This window comes from Macaca nemestrina, chromosome 4, assembly GCF_043159975.1.
Source record: "Macaca nemestrina isolate mMacNem1 chromosome 4, mMacNem.hap1, whole genome shotgun sequence".
In the NCBI taxonomy this organism is placed as follows: domain Eukaryota; kingdom Metazoa; phylum Chordata; class Mammalia; order Primates; family Cercopithecidae; genus Macaca; species Macaca nemestrina.
Window position 1 is genome coordinate 42,535,388 of NC_092128.1, and position 25,495 is coordinate 42,560,882.

Consider the following 25,495-nt stretch of genomic DNA (forward strand, 5'->3'; position numbering starts at 1 on the left):
GGAATTGGTGGTGTTGAATTTTTTTTTAAATTAAGTAGTGATAAAATTTCAAAAAAAGTTGGATATGAAAGTAAAAGAGGAGAAAGTCAGAGAAACCAATACATTACCACATCTGACTTGGTGGTAAACTTTTGAGTTTGCAGACTTTCCAAAGCCATCCACTTCACTGGCAGCTTTGCACCTGTTTTGTTGTGCACACTATAGTATTCTTTATCATACATGTCTCTGGCAAGACCAAAATCAGCAACCTTGACTGTGAATTTTTCATCCAGCCTACAGAAAGGACAAAAATTATTACCCGTGGTTGAAACAGAATAATTTACAATGATGCTGAATATCTACAGATTAAACAAGCGGCTTCAGTATTTGAAATCCGTAACTTCTGAAGGAAATACTTCATCTAGCCTCTATTGACTAACACTAAATTACAACAGAATTCTTGAATAAAAATGCTTGACATTGACATTGCCAGTTCGACAGGCTGAGGAAAGAGATCATGAATTGTATGGTGTAAGAAAGTCCTTTTTGCTTTAATGTAGATCTGCAGTAGTAAGTTTGTCTCCCCTCTGGGTTTACTTTGGTTGCTAAAGGGAGTACGCCAATTGACTACCCAAGCAATCACCAGTCTTCACTTGTCAACTTATTAGCGATACTCAGTTTTATGGGAGAGCATGACAGGGGACTGATACTTTACTTTTTCATTCTTAAATGAGCTAGGTTAGCACACAAAACTCATATATCCCACCACTGAGGTAACAGAGAACTAGGATACATAGTGAAGCATCTAAGAAAAACAGCAAAGTTCAACAAAAATCAATTTCCGCTATCTGGAGCTGTGCATCCTCTGTTTAAGCTGGCTTTTATGTTGTTACATTGACCAAAATCAAGGTAGGAAATTAATAGCACAGCTCTTTCATTCACACATACCATAAGTCATGAATCAGTGCTATGCAAGGGAAAACATGAACTCAATTACAAACTGTTGACTGTTGTATTATATAGCCAGGCAGCCAGACACAAATAAAGTTCTTTGTATATTCATTCCCAAATACCATTTTTGGTAGGGCTTCTGCAGGCTGGCTTCAAATCCACTCTTGGGAAGTTGCAATATGTTGGTATTTGTGTTCCCAGCCCTCTCCTTTTCACTGTCAAATGTTGAAGATCAAGTTCTCCCTCCCCAACACTAATGCAGTGTGAAACCACAACATTGAGAGCTACTGGAGGGAAGGACTGAGAAAAGCAAAAGTACACAACAGCTGTTTAAGACCCCCTATGGAGAATCCTTTTAAATTCTCTGTTGGATAAAGTCTGAAAGTCCCACCCACATCCCCAGGGCTTACACATCGATTTAAAATTGTAACAGAAATAAAGGACTTTTGCATGAGAAGAGAAAACAGCCTAAGTAGCATTGAACAGTGGGAAACAGATTCCTCCTTGTCACTTAATTTGGACTGTGGGCACAGAGATTCTAATACTTACATACAGTTTCTTGCAGCCAAGTCTCTGTGGACAAACTTTTTGCTTGCAAGATATTTCATGCCTTTGGCTACTTGAAGACCAAAGCCAATAAGATCTTTTACAGTTGGATTCTGCAATCAAAGAGAGTTAGAAAAGCATAAACTAAGCATCTACTGTTCTAATTTTGATCTTAGAATTCTGAAATGTTTATTTATAAAAAATTATTTTGTCTCAAAAATTAGTTTGGGCTTGGTGGCTCAAGCCTGTAATTCCAGAACTTTTAGAGGCCAAGGCGAGAGGATGGCTTGAGGCCAGGATTTTGAGATCAGCCTTGGCTACACAGTGAGATCCTGTCTTTACTCCCATCCACCGTCCACAAAAAAGTTAGCCTGGCGTGATGGTGTGCACGTGTAGTCCCAGCTGCTTAGGAGCCTGAGGAGGGAGGATCACTTGAGCCCAGGAGTTGGATACTGCAGTGCACTATGACTGTGCCACTGCACTCCAGCCTGGGCGACAGAGACCTTGTCTCCAAAACCAAAAAACAAAACAACAACAATGAAAAGTGTGCCCCATTGACAGATCAACCATTTGTTAAGTATTTATTGTATGCAAAACACCAGGCTAGTTGTTTTCATAAATTACAGCTACTTCTGCACTTCTGTCAGGCAGGTGTTATAGGCTCCATTTTCCAGATGGGAAAATGGAGATGTTTTAAAATGTGGTTTCATTATTTTCCAGGTATGATGAGGCCAACAGAACAGGAGACCAATGCCATTGAAAAGATAGTTTACTACTCACAGTTTGCAAGAGGAGGGGGAACACCCTGTCATGCAGGGTCACATGGGGGAAGCCCTGGGGTCTGGAGGCAGGGAGAGTGAGGGGAGAAACATGAGCGAGAGCCTTCATTGTGGTTTCCCTGGGAAGAAACTGGTAAGGCAGGGTAAGCAGGTTTGGAGCTGGCCAATCTGGAGTATTTCAGCAGGCTCCGAAGACAGTTCTAGTTGTCTGGAACTGGGCCCTGGGGTGATTAGGGCAGGTGGATAGTGGCCCAAAGCGTAAGAGTCTGATAAAGGAGGAGGTTAGGTAAGGGCTCTGGATTGGTTGGTTTGCACAAGGCAGGTATGCTTTGAAGGCAAGTTGTTTACTATTTGTAGGAATTAGCTAGCCCTGGGAGGGACAGTTCCTCCAGGGTCAGTAAGGCCCAAGATGTCAGAACATCAGAAACACGCTGTGAATAGAGGAGGCTCAGAAAGAAATCAACCCAAACCACTCAGCTGTCAAGTCTGGTGATGTCACTGGCTGGCAATCAGGAACGGGGTATTCTCCTTCAACAGTCACTGAGGAGTTTGTCAGTGCAAGATGTAGTCAGTGGGAACCCTGCAAAAGGGCTGTAGCTCCCCTCAATGCACACAGCATAGAGAAAGGCCAGTTTCTGGTTTTAGGTTTCTCTTTAAGACACATCTGGGTTTGTGGTTGTTCTCAGTATCAACTCCTTGGATTAAAAAAGGCCATGGCACTATTCTGTTCCGGATAACAAGAAATCTCTATCATGCTTTAATCCTAGGGTAGCAGTACCCTAGAGAAGGTAGTACCTCCAGCCACATTAATCCATCAGCGTAATAACAAAAGTTGAAGCGGGAAAGTGGAGTCTGTCAGGGCAGCTGTGTGCTTTGTAAGGTCAATTCGCCTTATCTGCAAAAGTTCACTACCAGGGAATGTTTTATTCTTTTGGCTGAGTAGTATCTCATTACTCTCCTAGAGCTTATTTTCTCTGATAATTTGACCCCATATTTATAAAGTTGCTTTTGATCAACTTCATTATCTCCCACAGAGACTTGGAGAGCAGGAACAAAGACAGAGCCTGAGGCCATCTATGAATTCAGTTCTTGAGATTCTTCTTCCCACCCTCCCTTGTCCTGGCCTGGCGACTTTTAAGTCCTGGCATAAATGTCATGAAAAGAATCTACCACTTGCAAGAACCTAAGAACCTTGTTTTGTAACCCTTGGCTGATTCATTCAATAACTATTTACTGAGAGTCTAGGTGCTAAACACTGTTTTAGGTGTTGGAGCCATAGCGGTGAACAAAATACACAAAAATCCTACCCTCATGAGCTTCCATTCTAATGGGATGAGGTTGTGTGTACATATATATGCTTATATATACATCTGTATAGCTATTGTTTATTTGTTTATTATCTACTAACAGTGCTAATTCAATAGAAATATAAAGCAAGTCACACACGTAATTTAAAATTTTCTAGTAGCCCTACTCAAAAATAAAAAGAAACAGGTGAAATTAATTTTCACAATATATATTTCAACCCCCAAAATCCCAAATATTTCAGCATGTAATCAATATAAACAACTACTAGTGAGATATTTCACCTTTTTTTTTTATACTAAGTATTCAGAATCTGGGATGTATTCTACACCATACATCACACTTCAGTTCAAACTAGCCTCGTTTTACATGTGGTTCATGGCCATAGCATTGAACAGCTCAGGTCTTGTGTATCAGATGACGGTAAGTGTGATGGGGGAAAATACAGCAGGGAAGAGGAGTCTGTAGCCATGAGGGTGGGTGGTCAGTTGCAATTTTTAAACAGATTAGGGAGGCTTATGTTGAAGATGACATTACGGCCAAGAGCTGAAGAAGATGAGGAAATGAGATATGTGGCTATTTGCGGGGAGAGTGTTCCAGGCCGAGGGAGCACAAGTGCAAAGGTCCTGAGGTATGAGAGTGGATGGCAAGGGCGAGGAACAGCAAGGGACGCACCTGGAGTTAGTTTTTCAATGCCTTCTAGAGTTAACATTCCATATGGGCTGAAACTTGCTCAGCTTCCACTTCTCCTGTGCTGTGCACAGTTTCTGGCACACAGTAGACATGCAAAGATGACTAAATGTCCCTATCAGGGGGAAGGTAGAACAAGGTTGCTTGCAGAGCAAGTGAGAATCACCGGTCCAGGAAACCCTTCCGGGTGTCACTATTTCCCACCAGGATAGAAGACTTTGAGGTACATTTGAATGATGCTAACATTTTAAATGTGCATCTTTGGCTACTAGCTTTTTAAAGACTCAGGGCAGGCCTATTTTGAAGGGATGGCTGGCTTACAGCTAGTCTGCCAGTCAGTAAGCTTGGCAGTCAACTTACATGAGTCTCATTTCGAATGAAATTTCGAAGATCTCCATGTTTCATGTAGGGTAGGACCACCAGCGGAGACCCTTCACTTCGCAGGCAGATTCCCAGGAGCGAGAGGACATTGGGATGACTAAAATCTTTCATGATGATTCCCTCGGTCAGAAACTGGGAAACTTCTCCTATGTCAGTGATTCCTAAGAAATCCAGTGGTGGAGACATTAACTTCATTATGGAACAGTGAATACTTTGTCAGATTTAGATAGGAAGAGCAATGAAATGGAAAGCCATACAGTTAGCATCTTGTCCTGAGGGTTTGACTGCAGAGTGTTCATTTTATAACACATCTGAGTGAATGATGCCACTCTGCACTATGCCTTCCAGTCACCTACACCCACTTTTGCAAGATAGTGTCCAGTCAGCCACCAGACTGTCTCCTATAAACTTAGTGCAAAGTTTGTACTTAGGTTTCATAAAGACTGTACCTTTATTTCCCTCATGGTCAGACTTCCAACAAAATTAACCATGTAGAACACTATTTAGCATGTCGATTTATATTTTAAAAAGACTGAAATAGTTGTGGCAGTAAAGTATCTTGCAGGAAAACCTTTCATTTGTGCACTTAAAGCTCATTAAGTCCCATGTAAAGTTTGTAGTAAAGTTGGTTACCATTTTTCAGGCTGCTGCAATTTGCAAGCAGAAGATGAGAAATGGGAGTAGAAAATGCAAGCATGTGAGATCTGTCAACACAGGCAGAGCCAGGGACACTATGTATGTGGAGTACACTGTTTGTGTAATATAGTAATTTATGGCTGTAATTATGGTTTGGGGTCACCAATAAAGACTTAGTTTGTATTTGGAAGCATTCCCTTAAACAGAGCATGCATTTCATCTTAAAAAGATTTTCTCAATAACAGCTAAAATTTTAAGTAATGTTCCAGCACTAAAAAGGGGTAAGTTTCATTTATTTAGGAAGTTCATGTATGTGGAATGCCTCATTCTCCAAAAATGTGGATAAATGAGGTATTACCATACTTACAATTTTTCAATTTTTGGCCAGCGTCGTTTTCTCCTGTTTGTCTTATTTCATTTTTTATCTTTTTAATGGAAGTTGTGGTTAAAAAATAATTATAGTAATGCCTCCGGGTAAAATGAGTCATTACTACTGTATGTGCCAACATGCTTCCAATAGTTTCCATAAATGTCACTTGCAAAACAAATATTATAAGCCAAACATAGTTATAGTTAAATGATACTCAGTTCATCCAAGAACCTCATTTCTCTTACCCCCTTACTAATGAGGGCTCTGAGGGATCATTTCAGAGGAAATAGTTCAATAAAAGTCTAGAACAAAACAAATTTTCAGGATTAGGTCCCATAATTTCAGTGGTAGCTGATTTTTCCACAAGGGGAAAGTGTAAATCAACATTTTATTATAAGCTAGTTATTAGGTTGCAAACCACAAAAGTATACTCCACGGTTAAATAAAATGCCACTTACTGTTCAAGGATTTCACAGCACAGTGAATTTTCTTGCCATCATTGTCCAACAAAGTCCCATGATATACACAACCAAAATGCCCTGTGCAAAAGAAAGAACTTGGTTAGTACTGCATCACATCTAATTATGAAATCATTATATATCAAGACTTTTATAAGCTTCGTTTTATTCCTTCTTCTTTCTATACAGCAAAAGAGTATGTTTAAAAAATACTTTTAACAATACCACTGTAGGTGTGTAGGTGTGTTTGTAAATATATATGTAGATGTGACACCTTTCACTGAAGGGTATAAGCAATGTGATGATTTAATTCATGAATAAGTTGTAGGTGATATGACTCATATTAAAGGCTAATCTAATAAAATATTCAACCATAGTGGAACCACTGAAAAGGTGAGTAACATCTGCCTCATCAAATAAATGTATTTTTAAGGATGACATAGTATTTTAAAATATGAAAATAAAGTTAACCCACATGAAGAACTAAGATAAACACGTAAATAAGAACTAAAAGAACACATAAAATAAGCTCCCTATATTCTAATAAACTGAAATGAAATAAAAATGTTACTATTAAAAATAAGATTAGTATTATAGAATAAGGATTTCCCCATTAGTCACTGGTTAATACGTAATCCAGGTTGGCAGAAACCGAAAGGCAGTTGCCCAAATGAAGCCAATTCACCCTGACTCACTTCATCCAGTTCTCTCTGGCTTTGACCACATAATTTTCCCAATGGTAGCCTTTTATCGAGTGGCAGTAATTTTCCCCAGAGGTGCCAAATGTCTAATAGCTGTGTAAGTCATTCTCTAATTAATTCATCCAGCTGGCCAAGACACCATGAGTGCCTAGTGTGTGAGTGTCAGGCATTAGGCTACCCTCTAGTAATGCAAAGAAGAATAAAATAAAACCTATGCTTTTGAGTGCTCCTATTCTCCTGGAGAAAAACATATAAATACATAATAGCTAATATTTATAGAGCTGTTAGTGATTATAACTTCAAAAAAATTGCCATTTTAGTACCTTTCATGATAAAAAATTCGAGTTTTCCAATGTGTAGAATTAGAACACAATTAGTGAGTCCATACACTCTAAAATTGGTGCAATTACTGGGATTTACAGGCCTATGACAGAACTATATATTGTTCTGAAGAGAAACGGAAAGATGTTTGTTAACAGTGAAGCCACTCTTGGGGAAGAAGGCGCACGGGAAGGATTACGTCCTGGGGTGCTTGACAGAAGAATGTGTGGATGCTACCACAGGAAAGTGAGAAGACCTTGTGTTCATATAAGGCAAATCACGCTGTCAGCTTCTCTTGTATCACACTGGCAGATGCCTGTACAACCTCTTGCAGCACATATAGAATAAAAGGGATCAGGGGCCATTTAGTATTAAGGGTAAAAGCTTTTTAGAAAAAAAAAAAAACAACCAAGAAGAGTGAAGTTCATTTCCCAGTTTTTGATTGGTTTCTTTTCCTGCTAAATATTTCCACAAATACTGTTTATGCTAGCTGTTATTGCTGCTCTGGCTAGCTTATTACAAATATTCATTTATCTTTGTATAAAGAAATTGGAGTGCATTGTAGAGATGATATATGTTGCTTTAGATCAGGGGAATGCTATAAATTCTCTGTCTTCTGATGCCGTCCAGCAGTGTACAAACTGCTATAAACCAGGCTTTGTAGAGTTTGTCACTGTTCTCAGGGTAAAGAAAGACTGGAGAGAAATTGAATAAAAATACCCAAAATGAAAGGAGTGATATTTATTTATTTAGTTAGTTATATTTCTTTATTTTTTTGAGACAGAGTCTCATTCTGTCGCCCTGGCTGGAGTGCTGTGGCACAATCTTGGCTCACTGCAACTTCCGCCTCCCAGGTTCAAGCAATTCTCCTTGCCTCAGCCTCCCTAGTAGTTGGGCTTAAAGGCATCCACCACCATGGCTGGCTAATTTTTGTATTTTTTAGTAGAGACGGGGTTTCGCCATGTTGGCCAGGACAGTTTTGAGCTCCTGACCTCAGGTGATCTGCCTGCCTCGGCCTCCCAAAGTGCTGGGATTACAGGTGTGAGCCACTGCACTTGGCCCTGAATTTTAGAAGAAAGTAAATGGCACCTTCGAACCTTCGAAGAAAATATAGTTGCTAGTAGGCACAGGATGAGGATGAACTGTGATTTAGTTCTAATATGTTTGGGAGATTATGCAATTGCTTCCATGCACAGGGGCAAATCCCCACAGATATGATTTACAGGGCTGCATTGCTACAGAACAGAAATCAAGTACACTTGTTATCACTGCTCTGTCAGTTGCTTTCACCATTGTCTAAGTTCCTAATCTGCAAAGGCCAAAGATAAAATGCTTACTGGAAAATCGTATTTAACAAAAAGCTGAGTGGAAATACTTACCTCTTCCTATGACTTCATTGAAATGCACAATCAGGCTACTGGGCCCAATCACTACATGCTGCACTGCCTGGACCAGCTCTGGATTTAGAGCGCTGAGGTCAATGTGGACAGTGTTTTGCAGTAATGGACTGGATATATCAGAGTCCCCACTAGTCAGGATGGGGGACATGTCTGTCAGAGGATACTGCACTTGTCGGCATGAACCGTTCTGAGATGAGTTAGGAAACTGATCTGTAAGATGAAGGAAAATTATTAAAGAACAACAGTAAAACCTCATTTAATGGGGATTGAAACAGGAGGAGCTTTTATAGTGGAATTAGTTTGATAAAGATGATAATAACTTGGGGAAAGATACTGAGTTATATATATAAGCATTTCATAAAATGTTTACAGATTTTCATTTAAGTAGACTAAGTATTAACTTTGAAAGCTTTTTACCCTCATTTCCTTACACATTTCTCTTTTTATCAATAGGAAAAAGCCATGCTTATGGTTTATTTTTGAATATACCATGTCCTTAAGAATGGAAGCAACAAAGGTAGTTGAGCAATTGCCTGATCTCACAAAAATCCAGCTCAAATGTAAGAAAATGAAAAAGATGCCTTTTTGAGAGACTACTATTTATTAATGGAATTAATTACTATTGTGCAAAACCTATGGATTCCTGGCCAAGGGAAAAATACACATAAGATTAGAAATAAATACTGGTTATATTCCCAGAACTGAAAGCTTTTCACATTAGTAGTAAATTCTCCACTGTGCAGTGATGGCACTGGATTTAGTGTTACTGTTGTTTAGAGAAGGCATGTTAGGTCTCGGTTAGTGGACCATCCTTATTGTTTAGTTAAGGGCATTACGAAAGGGGTAAGCATTCTTTGTAAGTTGATCTTTATAACCAAAGCTCTGTAAGAACCTCAGGCAAAGTTCCCTTTTGCAAGGAGAAATGTTTTTCATTTCAGGGGAAGAAATTGTGCTGATAGTCAATTTCTTAATGCCAAATAGGGCCAAGAAGTCATCCTTTCCACTTTCCCTTTCTCTTTCCACTGGGAATTCACACATATCAAGGAGGGGGCATCACAGCCACAGCAACTGACATAAAGATAAACTAGGAATAGTATTGAAATGTATTAGTATGTAACACAGGGAGAGGGTTATGTGGGGGTTCCCTATTGGCACCAAAATATATCGTTTGTTTGCACATAAGCAGGAGAATCAGAATCTGAGAGAAGGGCACAAAAAGAGTGCTGTTAGTACCTTGACTATTCCTAATCCCACTTAAGCATTTTTAGTATTTTCTACAGTGGACAGTTTGATTAATAATAAACGAACTTGGTCAAAAGTGGTTCCAGAAAAGCTTTGGGCATCAATGATTTGGGCACCAGTTATAGTAGACACTAGCCAGAAACAAGACAGGTGCAACCTTTAAAGGGGATGTGGAAGATCTGGGAAGTACCTGAAATGTTGGGTGGGTGAGGAAGGAAGGAGCCTAGCTGAGTACTTGCTCCTTTAATTCCAAGGAGTCAGGGTCTCCAAACCTTCCCCAGGGGACTGGAAATGACAATCAGCCTCTCTAAACTCAGTTCTTTCATCCTCACTTCCCAAGACTTTGCATCTGGAGATCAGAGCTCTAAATGCTTAAGGGTGCAGACATTGAGGGAAATCCTTGGTGAGACATGGATAAAAGTCCTTTGGCATGACAACGTGACTCTTCAGCTAAATTCAAACATGTGCAGAAACCAATTGAAACCATCATTGTGCAACCCTGGTGTCACACCACATAGAACTCTAGGTCTCCATGAAAAAGACTGATGAGAATGCTGTCCCCACCAGATGTAGAGAGGAAAGATCTGCAGTTGCCTCTTCATTAGGTTTTGGCTGTGCACCTATTTTCTCATTCTCTCCAGATGACCCTCTTTTACCTGTTTTCTTTTCATGTCTCCAAGGAGCAGGCTCAGTGGAGAAAAGAGTGTGAAACTCAACCTTCTTAGCAGTGATGACAGAGCTTTGTTGAGTAAGAAGGTTCAAAGAAGATTAGGTAAGTTTTTTTTTTCAAAGAAAATTTGTAAATTTTAATGATCTCAGATTAGAACTATGAAATGTGCACATAAAATACTAAATGTGGGTATAAAATACTAAATAGATCTAAATTTCAAAACAATAAACTAGGTTTGATTTTTCCACATGGTTAAAGGAATGGATTTTTAAAGGTGAATGGAATCAGGGCAAAGACAATGTTTACTATGTGTATCTCCACAGAAGTAACATAAACTTCAAAACACAAGAGGTGGTAAGTGTTGAAAATGTTAAAATGTTAAGTGCTTCATTGCTCTTGAACTTGTTTGGATGAGCAACTTCTAACTTTTCCAGTGTCCTCAATGATCTATGACTCATTTTATTTGTCCAATGGTAAATATTCAACCAAGGAAATGCTTGTACTTGACTCACATCCTGTAACTTCTAAAGATAATGGAGCTGATACAATACAGACATTTTGCTTTTACCAGGAGATTTAAATAAAACAACGTGAAAAGCTCTGGTTAACCTGAACATTACTAGGCATAGTGTTTTACAAAGCTGATGATATTGACCCCTCCTTTTTGTCATAGTGTAATTGAAGGTTTTCCTTGGCTAAGTCTCAAAATACATTCAAGTCCTAGAATACTGTGGGAAAAAGGTTGTGTGCTAACAGTTCATTGAGAACACTTCAAAGAATTACTAACAGTATAGTTTCAATGTTTGGGCTTCAACAGGTAAAAAATGCAGCAGTTCCAGCTTACATTTAAATAACTATATTTTGTAACTTAACTCTTCCTGGATTGTAAAAGAGAGCTTCACAATTTCTTACCATTGCACTTAGATCATAAACAAATTACTTTTGCTCAAATGATTTCAAAATTAACCTTTTTGTGAGATGAGAGCTTATGGACTCTAAAATCATAATGTAAAATCATAATATAATATGATTTTATGTTAAAATATGATTAAAATATGATTTTAATGATGTAATATAAATATAATATACATTTTTAAATGAACCTGGGTTCATTTAAAAATAAGAGCCATTTAATGCTGTGTCAAATACTTATTTGTCAGAGGTAAATACTTCCTTAAGGTTTTTATAAAAATATAAATGCAAAACCAAAAATAAGCAACAAAGTCACAACCCACTGAGGTGTATGTATAGGTATTTCTCAGAACAAGAAACTGAAATATACCTTCTGGAAAAGTAGCTCGGTAGTCTACAGATTCATTTGAAACCATTTCTGTTGTTGGGCTTACACTTCGGGCACTTACAAGCCTATCCAAATGAGGAGTGTGTACTCTTGCATCATAGCGAACTAATTCACTGCCCAGATCTTAAAACAGAGAGAAAGAAAGAGCTTGTTAAAGACGGCTATCATGGGTCCCAGGAGACTTTGACCGAGTGCCCAGAACTCATGGGTTTTATGGACTACGTATAAGACAGCACACATGAATGTATGACAATCTTAAACTGTAATGACTGTGTTCTTAAGGTAACTTCTAAAAACGAACCGTAACAAAAATGCACCTTTAATTTGCTTTCTCTTTTTCAGCCACAGGAAAAGCCCAAGTAGTAGTAAGAGTGCTATTGATATTGAGACAACACCAGCAATCAATCCGGTGAAATTCTGATCTGGTTGAACTATTACTTTTCCAAGGACGGTTGAAGAAATTGCTTGCTTCCACTAAAAATGACAAATAAAGAAAACTCAGCATTTAGCCATGATAGATATTTATACTATACAGGTTGTAGCACAACCTCTTCGGGCCCCAAATACCACCTGGTTATTGCCATTCTACAAATGGCATAACTGCTTTCAGGATAGTAAGAGATTCCTCAATTTTGCTCCAGTGTTCAAATAATTAGGGGACACTGATCCCTGAAGTACTTATATGGTACTTAGCTGTTTGGATTTGTAACTAGGTATTAGGGATAAAAAGATCTACAAAAAACAGGACTGAAGTGTAGAAGGGGAGACAGACATATAAATAAATGATTACAGTACAGTGTGGTATGTGCCATAGAAGTATGACTAAATAGTAATCAACAGAGACAATGGGACATTAATTCTGTCCTGGACGGTGGGGTGGAGGGCAGAGAAGACTTCCCATAAGAGGTAAATAATTGTACTGTTATGATGGAACAATAAAGTCTCAGAATACTTTTACTTCAGTTTTGATACACAGCAGAAATCTTTGAAGTCCCTTCTGGCTGTAACATTTTATGATTTTTAGGATTTATGGTCCTTCTGAAATTCCAACTCTGATCTCATGATTCAGCCTTTGATTTTCTAATTTTTGTGTGTTTTTCCATTTCATAACTTTTCAGAAGACTTCAGGAACCCTTTAAAAATCACTTACTCTTGGATAAATGTGGGATACATACAATGGAATATTATTCATCCACAAAAAGGAATGAAGTACCGACATATGCTACAACGTGGATGAACCTTGAAAACATTATGTTAAGTAAAATAGGCCACACACAAAAAGACAAATATTGTATGATTCCACTCACATGAAATATCTAGAATAGGCAAATTCTAGAGCTAGAGAGTAGATTAGAAGTTATCAGGAGCGGGAGGAGAGAAAGGTATGTGGAGTTGCTGCTTATTGGTTATAGAGGATCTGTTTGGGGTGATGAAAAAGTTCTGGAATTAGGTAATGCTGATGGTTATTCAACACTATGAATGAAATTAATGCAACTGAATTGTACATTTAAAAATGGTTAAAATGGCAAACATTATGTTACATATATTTTACCACAATTCAAATAAATTGACAATATAATATACCAAAACCCATTGAACTATACCCTTTCAATGGGTGAATTGCATGGTATGTGAATTACATCACAATAAACTTGTTAAAAAAAAGAATAAGAAAAGATAACTTGCTTTGGTTCTAGGTTGTTTGATTCAGCTGTCTACATGAAAAAAGTTACTGTAAAGTAGTTTAATCCTTATTTTACTTTGTTTGATGCATGCACCTTCCTTTATTTATGGGACTCTATGCATTAGTGATCACTGTGATTGGCAGTGGAACACCGGCTCTGGCCTCCTGGGGTGGCGGGAGGCAGTAGAAGGACACTCTTGGAGGCATCCTTATTTCTTCTGAAAATTACAGCAAATTTTGGGAAGAGTGTGGCATGATGGAGAAGCAGTGTGGGTTGAAAGAACTTTTGAGATCTACCTCCCAATCTTGGGGAAGGAGACAATGTGACAAAAAAACTCACTATTTCTAAAATAACAACAGGAATGGAGGCTGAGTTGATGAGCCAAAACCCACACATAAATGAGCTTTAATGATTTATTTTAAGCCTGAGAATGACATAATTACACTGGCTTCCTTATTTACATCATGAGAGGAATGCAGGAATCCCACCTCTATATTTAGCTCGCTGTTCAATTTCAGCAGGTCATTGGGGACCGTGCATAAAACGGCTTCAGAATGTAAGTGTATATTCTCACAGCTCTTATTTCCAACTTTTAACACTTCACCTTTAACTGCTTCAGGGTCAATATCATTTCCCTGGAAGAAAAAAAAAAAGGTTGTTAACACTTCACAGTTCTGCAGGAATGCTAACAATGGCAAAAGAATATAAATATACTGCAAACACAGGCCATGTTGTTTGCCAAGGCACATGATTCTATGATACTGATTTTCATGGCAATTGGGATGGCTAAAGGGGAGCGAGACAATTTCAGGGCACGTATTAGTTAGGAATTATATAGCTTTTGCATCAAATTGGACCTTAGAGAAAAGGAAAGAGGTTCTTGCTTCACATCCTTAAACGCAGAATGATGTCTTACCTATCATCACCTCACTATTGTCTTCGGGGGGTATCAATGTTTGGCAAAAAAGACGCAATTTAGAGATTCTGTTGTTGCACTACCTAATGCTGCCTAATGCAGAGATTCTCAGCCTTGACTTTGCTTTTGGAATCACAGTGAGAACTTTAAAAAATACTGATGCCTGGGTCTCATCTCCTGAAATCTGATGTTAAATCGTTGTTAATGTATTAACACTGTATTATGTTATGCTAATATTAATATGTTCTTTCTTTGTTTGAGTTGGGTAGTTTACTTTCATCCTTCTTGCACACTTGAGTCCTATGCATAAATGAATTCACTTTTAAAGAAATTTATGTGAAATGCTGTATGACCATTATAATTTGAGAGCACAATTCTATTACTTTGAACAATTACATAGTTCCACAAAAAATTTTTCTAAAGTTAGTTAATGTGACATATTTAGTTAACTGAAGTTGCTATCAGGCATTTTAAAAACATCAACATTTTGTTTGAGAAACCAATAAGTAGCCTTGCAAAAGAAGTGCAAACCTAGGTATAATTTCTCATATCAAGACCTAATGGGTACAGTTATTTATTGAGCAAGCTATTATTTTGAGGTGACATATATCAAAACATATTACTATTTTTCTTATGGATAAAGACCAGCCTGTAATAGCTACAATGCTGCTACTTTGTTTTATATAATCTTTAATACTTGGCAAACTCCATTCACATACATGGTCTCATATGGATCTCAACAGATTCATTGGTCAGGCAGTTATTACTCTAGGAAAAGAAGTGGCAAGAAAATACTTCTTTATAACCTGATGTTGGAGTTTCAGATAAAATGGATATAGACAAACCCTATCCTTATGATACTTCTAAAAGCAGTATGTGTAGTCCATTGAACCAGGTCAGCCACACAGGCCGACACACACAGAAGCACATCAATCTAAGAGATGACTTCAGGGCTTCAAACGACAACTTGTTGGTTAGGTCTGAAGGGGGATAAAGCCCTTATCCACATGATGTAGGGAATTCAGGGAAAGACAAAGAAAAGAGATTAAAGAGCTGTAGGGTTTGATTTATGAGAAAATGTCTAAAATGTGTCTTGCTTGCTTAGATAATAACTAAGGTTGGGGGAAGGGATGAATGTACAACATTTGCGTTTCCAATGCTTATTGTTTCAGGCTTAGGATCTCCTTGGTTGTTGCATAGAGGCTTCTCTAAAACAAAAACAGATGACACATCCACATCACATATCACATATCTACATCTTATGTTACATGTAGATACCAAAGGATACATGGTAAGTAGTGACTTGTATAAGCAACTACTATCAGTTATATATATAATTGTTTTAGAGGTGTAAAATCCCAGATAGTACAAAAGTGATACTTGTAGCTCACTTCTATATAACAATGGGGCCCAAATAAAGAAACAATTTCAAAAGGTATGGGCTAAATTTTGTCATTTAAAAGAAAATAAACGTAGCTTTATTGAGATGTTAAAAAACTTCTATTTAGAACTTTTGCTATTAATTACATTAATATTTATTGTTGAATATTAACTATTATTAAATAAAAGTCATTCAACTGCTTCAGGGTGATTTCAGTCACTAAAATCATAATAAGTGGGTTTAAAAATAAAGCAACAAAAGAGAGAGCTTTCTGATCTTTAATCTCCAACAGACAGAGAGCAATTTAGTTATAACCATCTCATACTATCCTGAAAATATACTCCCCCTGAAGTAGGTATTATTGCTTTACATATGAAGAACTATTATCTGCTTTACATATGGAAAACTATTATCCAGAAAGGGGCTAGATCATGAAGCAAATCAAATTCCGTTTGACACAAAATCTACTTACCATCTACTGTGTGTTAGACACAGTTCTAGTCACTGAGAATATAAAGACGAGTAAGGATTTCTTCCTCTCACTGCAATGTCAAAATGGATCCATTTCAAAAATAAAAACTAATTACGCCCAATGTGCTATATCAGGATGTACCAAGTCTCTTTCCTCGCCAACTCTGGCTTGGTGTGACATGTTTCTATCCAGGATTCAGGCCTGGGGACTCATGTCTGAGATGGCTACAGAACCGAGCAGATGGGAGTGGAAGTGGGTAGGATCTGAAAAATAACATTATGAGAGGAAGCGTCCTTCAAGTTTTCATACATCCAGGTGGCCACAGGCTGGGTCTGGGCAAGTCAGTACAGTTTGGCAGCAGGACCCAGCCAGGCGGGGGTCCAAAGTCCAGGGAGATCAGCAGTAGGAAATTAGTGAGGTGGTGGTGAGGGGGTGAGATTTACACTTCACATAGAGGACACAAGTCCCTCAACTTAGGAACCAAGCAATGAACCTTCACAGACAACTTCAGAACTCAGTTCCACCACATGTTAATAGGCATTTTGGGGAAAACTTCCCTGGCCATTTGGGAAAAGGTGGGCAAACCAAAATTAAACTGGTGGCTTTGCTGGCTAGTTGGGGACCTTTACTACTAGGAACTACGAAACCACAGGAATAGATTTTTTACTATCTTTACTATTAGGTGCTATGAAACTACCCTGGAAAATATATATATATATTTTTATATATGTGTGTGTGTGTGTGTGTGTGTATATATATACACATCAGAATGCCCATTAACCTGGGCAGCACAAAGAAATACTAGTTTGAGAGTAAGCTATGAGCACCATTAATAAGAATAGGTCTTGACACTGGGCCAAATAACCTCTGAGAAAAGAATCCTTCACTTTTATCCTGTCTGGACTCAGAACTGAGTTCATGGTGGTTTTGACTGAGATTGAGGGGGAGAGTTGCAGATAAATTATTCAAAGGGAGAAGGACAACCTCTGGCTGGCTCTGGGCAGCAGGTGGATTGGGATGATTCAGAACCATGCTTCCTTCTTGATCCTTCCAATGTCCACACACTGATGCTTCACCTCCACCTGAGCTCTCAGCATTTGTTCTTGTGATGACAATGTCATAGACCAAGTCCCTGCTCCCTGCCCTGGCTCATCTTCCTGTGCTCCTTTCTCTTGTTTGACCTGACTTCTCCAGATTGAACTTTTGAAGCATCTTTATTCCCATAGATTCCTATATGCTGCAGAATAAGATAAACCCCCAAGGCAATGTCAGTCAGTCCTTGTTCCAGCATGAAACAGAATACTGCTCTACTTTTCATAAGATATGCTCATGCATAAAAAGTCAGAAATAAGATACTTAGGGAGAAATATAGAGTTTCTTTAAACAGAATCAATTTTTAGATATTTATAAAATGTTAAGAGCTATTCCCCTTAAATAATTGCATAGATATATAAATAGCACACGATAGAAAAGCATCTCTATGATGGTATTTTAGTATACATTAAATGAGAGTTAATATAAGAAATACTGTAATTTAGTGCATGCAGTGACAGAAGACCAAATTTGGAACAAAGAAGCCTGAGTGTGGGCCCCAGTTCTGCTGTTTGCTCCCTGGGTGACCCAAGACTAATCAGCTAATCTTCCTAAACCTTTGTTTACCTATCTACAAATGGGGGTCATCATCACTGACCTCCCAACTGCATGGGTCCACATGAGACTCAAATGAAATAAAACATGCCAAAGTACAGTGTCAACTGTAAAATTCCATACAAACATGAGCTGTTGTTGATAGAGGTTCTTGGGGAGTCATGGATACCCACAAAGAGATGCCTACTTTTGATGACCACTGTCTACAACTGGTCTTGGGGGACTTGAAGCCTTGGCCATAAACTACCTTCTCCATCCATGGGGCTTGGGATTCATTCTGAGGGGTGACTTATGCTTGACCCCTATTGTGTTCTCTCATCCAAACTTGGCTCACCCTTTTGTCCATGGTGTAGTCACTGGGCTTATTACGAATTGAGGAACTCTCATAACTAGGGCAGGAAACGATCACAATCTCTTTTCAGCCTAGGAACTCTTGCATGCATGGCTGCATGAGGAGCATGAACTCTTCCTGGCAATAAAGAACATATCTCATTCTAAACACATGATTCTCTCCAGAGCACTTTCATTGATGAAGTACACGTTTTCTTTATTCTTTTCTTTTCTTTCTTTTTTTTTTTTGAGATGGGGTCTAGCTCTGTCTCCCAGGCTGGAGTGCAGTGGTGCCATCTCAGCTTACTGCAACCTCTGCCTTCAGGACTCAGGTCATCTTCCTCCCTCAGCCTCCTGAGTAGCTGGGATTACAGGCACCCACCACCACGTCCAGCCAATTTTTGTATTTTTAGTGGAGATGGGGTTTCGCCATGTTGGCCAGGCTGGTCTCAAGCTCCTGGCCTCAAGTGATCCACCCGCTTCGGCCTCCCAAAATGCTGGGATTACAGGCATGAGCCACCGTGCCTGGCCGAGAGGTAGAAGTTTTAATGTGATCAACTTAACGTATTGATAAGGAGTTAGATTGCTGACACAACAAATATTCTCTTATGCCTTTGCTTTCCTCTCATACATAAGTGAAGTATGAAAAAATGTTGACTCATGATACTAAAATAATCTCCCTGAACTGCCGCTGCTCCCACTAGATTACTATTCTGTCACGTGGCAGGTGCTATACACTTGTTAGAGAAAGAGTTATTCTATATATAGGCAAGAAAATAAAGTGTTTTGTGCCTGTCTCTAGAAGACCCTTTCACCATGCTGGGAATACCATTGACAGGCCGAGGATGATGCCAAATTATGTTTTTCTTGGTCCAACAATTTTGTAGGATGTTGAATAATGGGTATTTAATTTATGGAAAAAGAAGTTTTCTCTTCCATAAAGACTGTGCTTGGAAGGGTAGGTAAAGAACCGTTTATCTCTAATCCCTTCATCATAGATACAGAAACAGAAAAATAGAGTTTCTCTGGGTGTAAAACTATTTGCACATAAACCTTTGTTATCATCAAGAAAAACCAATTGGAATCTTTCAAATGGCAAAAACAGTAATTGTTGAAAGCAAAAGGTCACACTAGATTAGTTTTATTGAAAAAAAAAAAGAAGTGATAAAAGCTTATTTCTCCCTTTCTAAAACTAATTAAAGAAGCAGATGAAAGGACTTTGCTGTTGTAAACACACTGTTCATTGAAGCGGGCTTCCATTCAATTTCATGCTGGGCTTGCTTAATTATCGTACAAAACACAATAATGAGGTTAGTAAACTTGTATGAGCGTGAACATATGCATAAGTTGGGCTGTAGTTAAATTTTTGTTGAAAAAGTCAGAAAAATTTTGATGGAAATATATTATTACTTAGATGGAGATGTCCCATGAAAGCCTATATTGCACCCAAATAAAGACTATCCTATTGCTTTATGTTTGTTCATATTTGCATTCAGATCATCTTTCAAGAAAAAAAAATTTCTAAACGTTTTAACAACATGTTGAAGGATAAATATTTTGCTGTTTCTAGTGACTGCAGCTATGAATAATTCAAGTCTTGAGCATTTTGCCTGTGTTATTATTTGAAGTAGAAATAACTGAAGGGACATAAAAAAGCTGCACTCTAGTCTTTATTATTCTGCCACTCTTTTGTCACTTGTCAATCACTTAACCTTTCTGGGTCTTAGTGTTCTTTGTTTGCAACAGGCTTGCTTTAGAAAAGATGACCTGTTATTCTCTATTAAATTATATTTAGAAGCTAATATGTTCCTAAGGTGGCAGATATCTAGTTCCATTTACAAATTAGCTTAGAGATGACCACACCCAGATACAAAATTCCAAGTATAACAAGGAAGTACAGAGATACAATTGATGCATTTACTTTCACAGCTCTTATGTTTTATCTTATAATGAGCACATTTAGGTAAAATGTCCGGGAAAACGTATAACATCAGCAAGATAATGCAGCACAGGGATCCTCTTTAATGGATTTGTGTCCCACATTTGCTACGTTTTAATACATACACAAGAAAGGGTTTTTAAATGGTTCATTAAAATGCAGTCCACGGTTATTCTTATCTTTTAGTTTTATGCCAAAAAGATTTGTTTTTCAGAGCTTATATATTTGCTGGTGTTGCATAAGATACAACGGCCAAGTACAACAATTGTATTCACATAGCTATGAAGTCAATTAAGTTTGAGCTGATGATTTAAGACAGTGTTTAAAGCATTTCTTACCTTAATTTCCAGTACATTTTCATTGCCCATTGAGATCATCACTGGCTTTTCAAAAGGCTTAAACACAGGATTATGTACATAAATGAGATCAAAGTATTTGGAAAGGATCCCATCTAACATGAAAAAGGCTTTGGTTTTCAGGGGGAGTTGCAGATTCAGCTGTTGCAGGGAAGGAGTGGTACAGCAGATTATCTCTGAATTAGAGCGATGCTGACATGCCTAGAGAAAGACACAATTATCCACTGTAAACAGAATACGGCTTGGCAACATCCACAGCAACTTTATAATTCACCACTCCAATCAATTGAAAATATAGAGTTTTTGAAAAAAATCTGTATTTAGCTTCTTAATGTTAGACTACACATTTCTGGAAACACGATACATGCAAAATTATCCAAACAACCCAGCCTTCAGAGAAACACAGACCTCCACCTGCCCAGCATAAACCATGCTGATGAATCTGAAGCTGGCCCTCATCCCATCATTTTATTTTCCTTAAGAAGACAGGACAGTCACCTGAAGGAATTGCCCCTTGTTGTGTGAGGCAGGCAGGCAGACTGGGAGCTGGGCTTTGTGGGGTTAGAAGGCTTTGGCTCCTCTCCTAGCTTTAACCCAAGCTATGGGAACAGAGGCAGGGCCCACACTAAATAACTCAGTTTCCTCATTTAGGAATTAAGATGAAAATGCTATTTACCACGTAGGATACCACATGGTAAAGTGCTTTGTAAAGTGCCAAGCACCATATGGTGAACATGATAATTAACTATGTAGTTAGGTAATCTTATTAGTGTGTTTTAAGCTATTAATTATTGAATGATAGGTTTTGTGCAAAATGCTTTACAAGGTTGGTCTCATTTAATTCTCATGATAATCCTATCAGTGGGTATTATGATTATGCACAGTTTACAAATTAAGAAACTGAGCTTTGCAAACTTATGTCATTAGACCAGGTCACACAGCTTGGAGTGGCGGAATAGCGAATATAAATCCTAGGCCATTAACTCCAAAATTCAATGTCTTCGCTCCCATGCTATTTTTTTGTCCATGACATATTTTATATTGAAACCTTTTCCTATGCTGTCTATTTTACAAAGCCTCTGCTATTATTATTTCATGCCCTTTCATGTCTCATTTCAAATCTTCCTCTTTGGAATTCTGATTTATGGAATTTTGGAAAATGTAGCTTCCTCTTGATTGTACTTAGACTAAACCAGCAACACACAGTGGTACATCTAAGGTTAACAGTTGCGTTTTTCCCCCAAGGAAAAGACAAACAAGCAACAACATCCCTTAGATTTCCTTTTCTTTGACAAGTATAGTTGGGGATAAAACAATCACTTATGCCCACAATACAAAAAGGACTCAGGATATACATAAAAAGGACAAACAGAATTTGTTATTTGCTATTCTCTTTAAAAAATAATTAAAAAAAGATCTTACATTAAAAATGTTTATCAGCAGCAGATAAAACTTTTAGAGACATAATATGGATAAAATTATATTATTGAGTTTTATATAAAATTAATATTATAATGCTAAAAGCTATTTATTCCTAATGGACATGAACAATTTTACTGCCATCACAATAATTGTTTACATAACAAGGAATCTGAGAACTACACAATAAACTGCAGGCTTCTGGGGCGTAATGCACACGTTAACAAATTAATATACATTTTGTTATGAAGATGATTGTTTTTGTTTTGAAAGGATTAGAGTTTATTGGACTTAAAGTTATTGTGGCTGGACCTATATATCTAAATCAGACCTGACCAAGAGTTTTTATTTGTTAAATAATAAATGGGTTCAATTCATCATGGTCAGCTTTAAATTCTATAAGTGGCAGGGAACATGGAAGGAATACATATCTCTTTATAAAGTAGTTTTCACAAACGACAGTAAAACAAATAGCAAATAGTAAAATAGATCCACTGCATTTTTCACTCTTGTCCAATTCTAATGCATACTTCTACTGTACTAACATGTTTGTGGCTAAAACAACAGAAGTTTGTATTTCCAGAAAAATAAACAAATAAGATGTTTATTGTCTACCATTGTTTGAATCATCCTTGGGATATGCAACTCTTATGTGTGACACCTAAAAAGTTTTTAACAAATATTTGATTACAAATGAATGACTGAAGCTAAGAGGCATTCTGCGTGTCACCTTAATGCTAGTGAGGGAGAAGAAAGGAAATTCAGTCATTATCTTAATAATGTACGCTCAGCATTAATTCGATAAACTAATAATTTCTCAGATTTCTACTTTAAAAGGTCTCATACCAACACCAAAGAGGGTTACTGTTATTCTTATTTGGTTAATGAAAAATTGTTATGCTTAGTTGTGGAGAACTGATGTCCTTTAAATTAATAGCAGTGGTACTCTAACTTTGTTTGTGGCCATGTGTTGGGATTGGTTTCAAAATCCTTTGCTTCATGTGGTGACTCCCTAGAGCACAATTTCTCAGGAATATGATAAAAATCTAATAATACTCTTTAGAGGTGATGCAATGTGGCTGATTGAGAAGGCCAAGAAAAATCTTATTTGAAATGACCTTATTATTTGGTGATTTGGCTTGACATTTTTAGCCCCAAATTGGTTTTTGTAATTAAAGAACATTGTGGCTTTAGTCTTCAAGAAATATTGGATGGGGAATCTAAAAGGAAGTGCTGTAATTCAATCTATCACCCGACCAATCAAGACCTTGTTGAGCAAGAGCACTCAGAACTTTCATTCTGAGTTGAGTGCACAAGTCCAACTAGATTATGGTATTTTATATTAAAGAAAAACATCAACAAAATGTATGGAATCTTTGGAAATAACGGCAACCTTTCTAAGGTCTAAACTAAAACTACCACTTTAATGTGACCTATATAAAATAAGGATAGGTGGAGAAACAGCAAACAACATTCACACTTTAGGACATAACATAGATATTTGAATGCTCTTTTCTTGTTACTTGATAACGTGCTAACAAAGGGACAAGAAGGATGGTAAGAAGAACAGGGGTCAGTAAGAAAGCATATGTCTGCTGCTTAGGAAGGCGAGAATATTGCTGCAACATCAGCGACTTTTTCCAAGGATTTTATTAGAGCAAAAGGGTCCATGTTCTATGATGCATTAAAAAGGGACTAGGGAAATGCTGTGATTTCCATTTGTACTGACTGTCTGTAAAAACACTGCCTCAGGCCAGGCGCAGTGGCTCACGCCTGTAATCCCAGCAGTTTGGGAGGCCAAGGTGGGCAGATCATTTGAGGTCAGGAGTTCGAGACCAGCCTGACCAACATGGTGAAACCTCGTCTCTACCAAAAAATACAAAAATTAGCCAGGAATGATGGCTCGTGCCTGTAGTCCTAGCTACTTGGGAGACTGAGGTGGAGAATCACTTGAACCTGGGAGGGGGAAGTTACAGTGAGCCGAGATCATGCCATTGCACTCCAGCCTGGATGACAGGGTGAGATACTGTCTCAAAAAAACCCTCAAAACCAACCAACCAACCAACAAACATAAAAAAAAAATGCTGTCTCAAATTGGTAATCTTCATTCTTGTCTAAACATTATATATGCATGTGTGTATGGGTATGTATTTTTTCCACATGGTTAGCCCAAGACTCTAGATAATTTCAGTTGTTAAATAAAAACTACTACTTGGCTACATTGCAAGGAAATTAACTAGCAAACCTTAAAGGTGAAACTGAAATGTCCCAGGTACCATGAAAGCCATGTGGTTAGAGGCAGAGATGCAGACCTCTGAGTAGACCCATTGCTCAAAGGACTTACCACTGTAAAGTTCCTTCCTGCTTCATGCACATTTATGACCATCCTCGGGACACTAACTGAATGCAGGTTTTTCCCAACACCTGTTATTGTGCTCCCACCACTGGCAAAGCAAAATAGAAAATTGACAATATTGAGAGGTTCTTTCCACCAAGTACTGTAAGACAGGGATTCAGTTTAATCACCTGCATTGATTACAAGTCAGAGGCACAGTCAACATCAAATGGAAGTTCAAGGGTAACTATTCCTTGGAAACAACTTATTTAACTTGAAAATATTTTTTAAAATTCATATTTCATAAGCTTAAGAAATGCACTTGTATTTTATTCACCGAATTACACAAAATAAATATTTCACTTCTCTGAAAAAAATACAAAGAAAACCAAACTTAATTATTGTTGCTAGACTGATAGAGTTAACGGAAACAAGGCAGACTGAACTGGGTCCAATGAGATACCAATTCAAAGAGAGTCTGGCATAAAGAAAAGCTGTGTGTAAAGCAGGCAGGACCAAAAAAATACTCTAGAGGATGGAAGAAAAAAGGTGATTCCATTTCTTGGCACTAAGGTGAGTACAGAATTGATATGTACATAATGTAAGTGCATGTATACTATAACGCCACAGTAAACTATTGTGCTATAATCTGTTTAAATGTAACAGAACAGGATAAAATACTTCTTGACATGAACTAGCATTGATGAGTCAAATTGTACTCAGAACCCGAAAGTAGTTTTCTCTCCTGAATTGGAAAGGCAGCTTTCAAAAGAAACACAACAGCATCAAAGCCAGAGGTAAAACTGCAATTCCTCTTGACTATCCTACAGCAAAATCATCCTAGTATTCATTATTTTCTTATACCCATCGGAAGCTGCTACTTACCTAATAAAAGATTTGGTTGGATGAATTTCATAGACAATGGGGTCTTCCCGGTAACTGAAGATGCTTGTCTCTCGGTTGGCTAAGTCAATTTTCAATTTAACAGCAAACTCAGTTGAAATGGTTTGGGCTGGGGTATAACATTCAAGAATACTGTTTGACACACTGAACAAAAAAAGTTAAGAAAATGAATCTTAGCTATTAGAGATACACATATTTTAGAATTATATCCATGAATCAAAAGGATATAACTCAATGGCTTCTAAGTGGGAATTTCCTGAGTGGAAGCCTTTTCTAGTGTAGGCTGTTTAATCTGACTGGATCCCAAACTTAAAGTTTGTTGTAGAGAAGCTACCCTTGACTGGAAAACATTTGGGATTTAAAAAAAAAAACCCTTTAAAGTA

At 37.8% G+C, this 25,495-nt stretch overlaps 1 protein-coding gene across 1 annotated transcript in view; it reads right to left on the reverse strand.

Annotated features, from left to right (window-relative positions):
* LOC105475620 (MET proto-oncogene, receptor tyrosine kinase) overlaps positions 1 to 25,495 on the reverse strand; it is a 116,867-nt gene that overhangs the window by 10,972 nt on the left and 80,400 nt on the right. Inside the window, exons 9-19 of the mRNA XM_071094581.1 lie at positions 25,095 to 25,256; positions 24,219 to 24,318; positions 20,438 to 20,656; positions 13,903 to 14,049; positions 12,047 to 12,203; positions 11,712 to 11,852; positions 8,497 to 8,727; positions 6,096 to 6,176; positions 4,611 to 4,792; positions 1,480 to 1,589; positions 108 to 273 (exon numbers count right to left, since the gene is read on the reverse strand). Of these exons, the coding sequence (XP_070950682.1) occupies positions 108 to 273; positions 1,480 to 1,589; positions 4,611 to 4,792; positions 6,096 to 6,176; positions 8,497 to 8,727; positions 11,712 to 11,852; positions 12,047 to 12,203; positions 13,903 to 14,049; positions 20,438 to 20,656; positions 24,219 to 24,318; positions 25,095 to 25,256 (1,696 nt within the window). The remainder of the gene's footprint in view (positions 1 to 107; positions 274 to 1,479; positions 1,590 to 4,610; positions 4,793 to 6,095; positions 6,177 to 8,496; positions 8,728 to 11,711; positions 11,853 to 12,046; positions 12,204 to 13,902; positions 14,050 to 20,437; positions 20,657 to 24,218; positions 24,319 to 25,094; positions 25,257 to 25,495) is intronic.